Source organism: Anoplophora glabripennis, unplaced genomic scaffold (genome assembly GCF_000390285.2).
Source record: "Anoplophora glabripennis isolate ALB-LARVAE unplaced genomic scaffold, Agla_2.0 scaffold104, whole genome shotgun sequence".
In the NCBI taxonomy this organism is placed as follows: Eukaryota; Metazoa; Arthropoda; class Insecta; order Coleoptera; family Cerambycidae; genus Anoplophora; species Anoplophora glabripennis.
In genome coordinates this window covers 1,055,109-1,059,094 of record NW_019416210.1, presented here as the reverse complement: position 1 = coordinate 1,059,094, position 3,986 = coordinate 1,055,109, and the positions used below count along the sequence as shown (strand labels likewise).

The 3,986-nt window shown below is 30.7% G+C and overlaps 1 protein-coding gene across 1 annotated transcript; it reads right to left on the bottom strand.

The window, feature by feature from the left end:
- Positions 1-2,509: 2,509 nt before the first annotated feature.
- On the bottom strand, positions 2,510-3,609 carry LOC108904803 (ejaculatory bulb-specific protein 3-like). The gene is made up of 2 exons (XM_018707479.1): positions 3,363-3,609; positions 2,510-2,652 (listed from the first exon to the last, which is right to left on the bottom strand). Exons 1-2 carry the CDS (start codon positions 3,607-3,609, stop codon positions 2,510-2,512), a joined length of 390 nt encoding a protein of 129 aa, XP_018562995.1.
- Between the last annotated feature and the right edge of the window lie 377 nt (positions 3,610-3,986).

The following is a 3,986-nucleotide window of genomic DNA, read 5'->3' as shown; positions in this document are numbered from 1 at the left end:
TGAAATCTAACATATGAATAATGAAACTGTCATGGCGGCGTCTCATGTTAGTTAGCTTCCAAAATAATATATGGCGTAGAGAATGCTAACCCTGTCATTTTGGGTTGGTTGGTAATGCAGTTTAGACTTTGCACGTATTTGAAGTTTGGCTTTCGTTATCTTTGATTTCTTTGGTTATCCTCTGAAAATTGTGAATTATAGTATTGCAAGAATTGTGTTTATAATTATTTAGTGCGTAAGAGTTTTCTATTTGTTATTATATTATACTGGGAATATGATGTGTAAGTTTTAAGCTATATAGTTTTATTAAAAACCAAACCCATACCTTTACCAACTTTACCAACATTATGTGGAACACTCATACTCATGTTACTTATATTAATCGATTAGAAGCAATCCACATAAAATATGTAATTACATATTATTTCAGTTAAATATTGATAAAAATAATTATGTGTATGATGATAAACTCCAACTAATATTTTATGAAACCTTTGATACTTAGATGCTTACAAAATTTTTAATGGTGGTGAATTGCTTTCTTTATTCAGTTTGAGACATAGAAATATAGTGTTAATATAAAGTTTTCTATGGTTTGAAAGTTCCAAACTATATGAACTATTGAATTTAACCCAATATTGTACAAATATTCGGTTATACTGTCCGGAAAGTGAGATTATTATAACAGTTCCTGCATAATTTTAATATTTTTACAGCTTACTTGCCATAAATCAATTAGGATTTCTTGTAGATACAAAATAAACTTAAAATTATTAAAACATGTTTTATTTCCTTATTAAAACCATTTACTAAGTATATCTTGGCAAATGTCAAAATTTGAAAAATACTTATAATATAATAAAATAGTAAATAAGAAGAAATTGTCTGTATTTATTTGTGGCATTATAAATGTTTGTTATAATTTGGATATTTTGCCCTAGTTTGAAGAAAAAAAAACTGGAAAAATAAACCCTTGTACCGATAGGGACAGTCAAGTGTCAATACTGAAAACTTTTATAATTTGGATATTTTGCCCTAGTTTGAAGAAAAAAAAACTGGAAAAATAAACCCTTGTACCGATAGGGACAGTCAAGTGTCAATACTGAAAACTTTTGCCTAATAGTGAGATGCCAGAGACATACATCTACATGTATAAGTCTGGTTACGCACTGAAAAAACAAATACACATCACAATAACACTATGACGTTTCTGAAACCTCTAGTTTCGTTATCAAAGCAGAAGTGAATTAGAAAAGTCCTGAATATTAGTTTTTCGCTACATTTTCTGTTTAACTAAATAATCTGTTCTCAAAAGTATCGACACTTGACTATTCCTATTTGTATAAAGGTTTACTTTTAAAATTTTTAAAATAATAAATAGAGGTAGAGGTGAGAAGTCGTTTGCATACGATAGATGGCGCCGTAATCAGTTCACAAAGTATAAAGTGTTGCCTACTCATTAGGAGCTAAGTAGTAGTAAGCTTCCAAAACGTTATGGCGCTGTTTCGCGGTTTATTGGCAATATTAGGGACATTTCATTCTACGTTAGTACTATATTTTCTATGGTCCTAAACTCAACAATTTCCTTGATGTACAAGAGTTCGATTAATTAAAGAATATTGACATAGCTGCGTGCAGAGAATACCATAAAATACAAGGTTTATCACTTTTTTGAATTTCTTTATGCTTAATTCTAAAAAATAATTAGCGTTGTAATAAATTTAAAAATCGATAAAATTAATATCGAGCAATGTGACAACGGCTCGGCGGTTTATTAACACGAGGTACTAAGGTGCAGCAACCATACGCAATTCAGTTGGTATCTGGATTCGACCGTGTCGGAGTGTTTTTTGCGTACCACTATTTCCTTTTCTTGAGCGAAAATTTGAACCGAAGGTATCGTGCGTGCATCGAAAATGGTGATGAACATTTTGAGCATATGTTGTAGTTTGTTTTGTACTTGTGCGTTTAAAAATTACTGAATTTTGCTTTTTGGTAACTACCTAAATTATTTTTAAAAAGTAGGATTATTTGGATGACGTGAATCTTTGGGTACTTTAATTGCATATTTGATTAAAAGTTAAGTTCCTGTTTTAAGAGATTCATAATTACTAAAATTCGAACTAAAAATTAAGCACAACACTATCTTCATACTATAAAATCGATACATTTTATTTTATTTTATTTATTTAAAAACTGGAAACAATTGTCTTGAAATTTACTAAATGTTTCACAATAATAGCTGTTTACATTTTTTCCGTAGAACAAGTCTGCTGCGTGTACACAAAACTGTTAATCTTACGCCCCCGTAATATACAACTTCTTTGTTAATTTATGATTACTGTATCTCTTGCTGAAATTATGACGGTAAAACTTCTTATACCTTGTATACGAAGAAATAAATGTGGACGCGTATGTTTATAGCAAAATGTTTTTATTATAAAAGTGAACTATGTTAGACATATCAGCATCTTCAAGAATTACTTTTTATCTTTTATTCTTCAGCTACTCATCTGGGAACATATTTAGCTTTAATCTCATCCCATAAGTCGACTTTGTTATCCATTAAATAACGAACAATTGTTTTTCCTATATTTCTCTGTGCCTCGGTGCATGTCTTGCAGTTCGTCTTAATCGTATCTAGTACAATTCCTGATGAAAGAGAAATGTACATAATAAATTACATAAATGTATTGATAAATAATTACAGACTAACACAAATAAGTTTGAGTTTCTGATTCACGGAAAACCGCGCGAGGTTGAGAAAGAACGCATTCGGCTAAAGGGAATAAGACGCAGGCGCGGCAATTTGGAATAGCAGATTAACAAATTCATTTCTTTACTAGTATTGTGGTTTTCTAATTTGACAACTATTGACTACATCGAAAGCATATAGAATGGAATCTCTAGTCTTGAGTTTGTTTATTTATTGATGGAAATAGAAAATAACATGATAACTGTCGAATTTCTAAAAAATGTCAATGTGGTGTCAGTCATACGATACGGTAAATACCTTTGGACTGTGGGTATGTCTTATGGTTGTGGATAAGATAAAAAAGCATAGATAAATGTCAGATATAACTGTTCGTTCGAAATGTTATTTTCTAAAATGTGAGTCGAAGGAATTTTCTAAAAATGTGATGTGTAAGATATATATTTTCCTATGAACGAAAAGCTTCAGATTAAAATTTCAAATGTATCGACAAGAAATGTACAAATTTTTGTTTGTTGTTAAGAAAAACTGTCGTGTCTCTGCAACCACAAGGGAATCCCTGCTATAGAATTCTTAAAATTCAATATTTAAATAAATAAAAAATGATCTAATGTTTATTTTTCTATATATGTTGAAAAATGATACTCACCTTTCAGTAATTCCCCACCTTTACTGCATTTGTCTTTATCTAGAAAACAGTTCATGTAATTATCGAATACTGTTCTGCTCTTTATTATATCATTTAGATTAAAGTTATCAAAGTTTGGAATATGATCTTCAAGTCCAAGAGCGTATACGGACTGAAAAAGAGCACAAATAACGATGACAGCAAATGAGTTCATTATTACACTAGTTGATTTTTCTTGTAGAACTATATCTACCGCCATGGAAACCATTTGTAGTGATTTATATTAGGTTGATGTTCTAACTGAATTCAAATTATACAGGGTGGGCCACCAGTAACGCCTCGGTGGCTAGGGACCAAACGGCAAATGTTATAGAAACCTGTAAAGGTGGGTATGTGTAGGTTGATTACGGCTACATTTTAAAAATATTTTTATATATACAGGGTGTCCAGAAATAGCGCACCATATCAAAGTTATGTATTTTTAAATGGAACACCCTGTATTTTACTGCATTTTTGAAAGCATCGTTAAAAAATAGGTGAACATTATTAAAGGTTCTGCATACCTAGGACTTATTGTTTGTGAGAAATTTCAATTTTAGTGAAAATGCATAGATGCGGCATGAGAAATGGAGTCAACATCGTAAA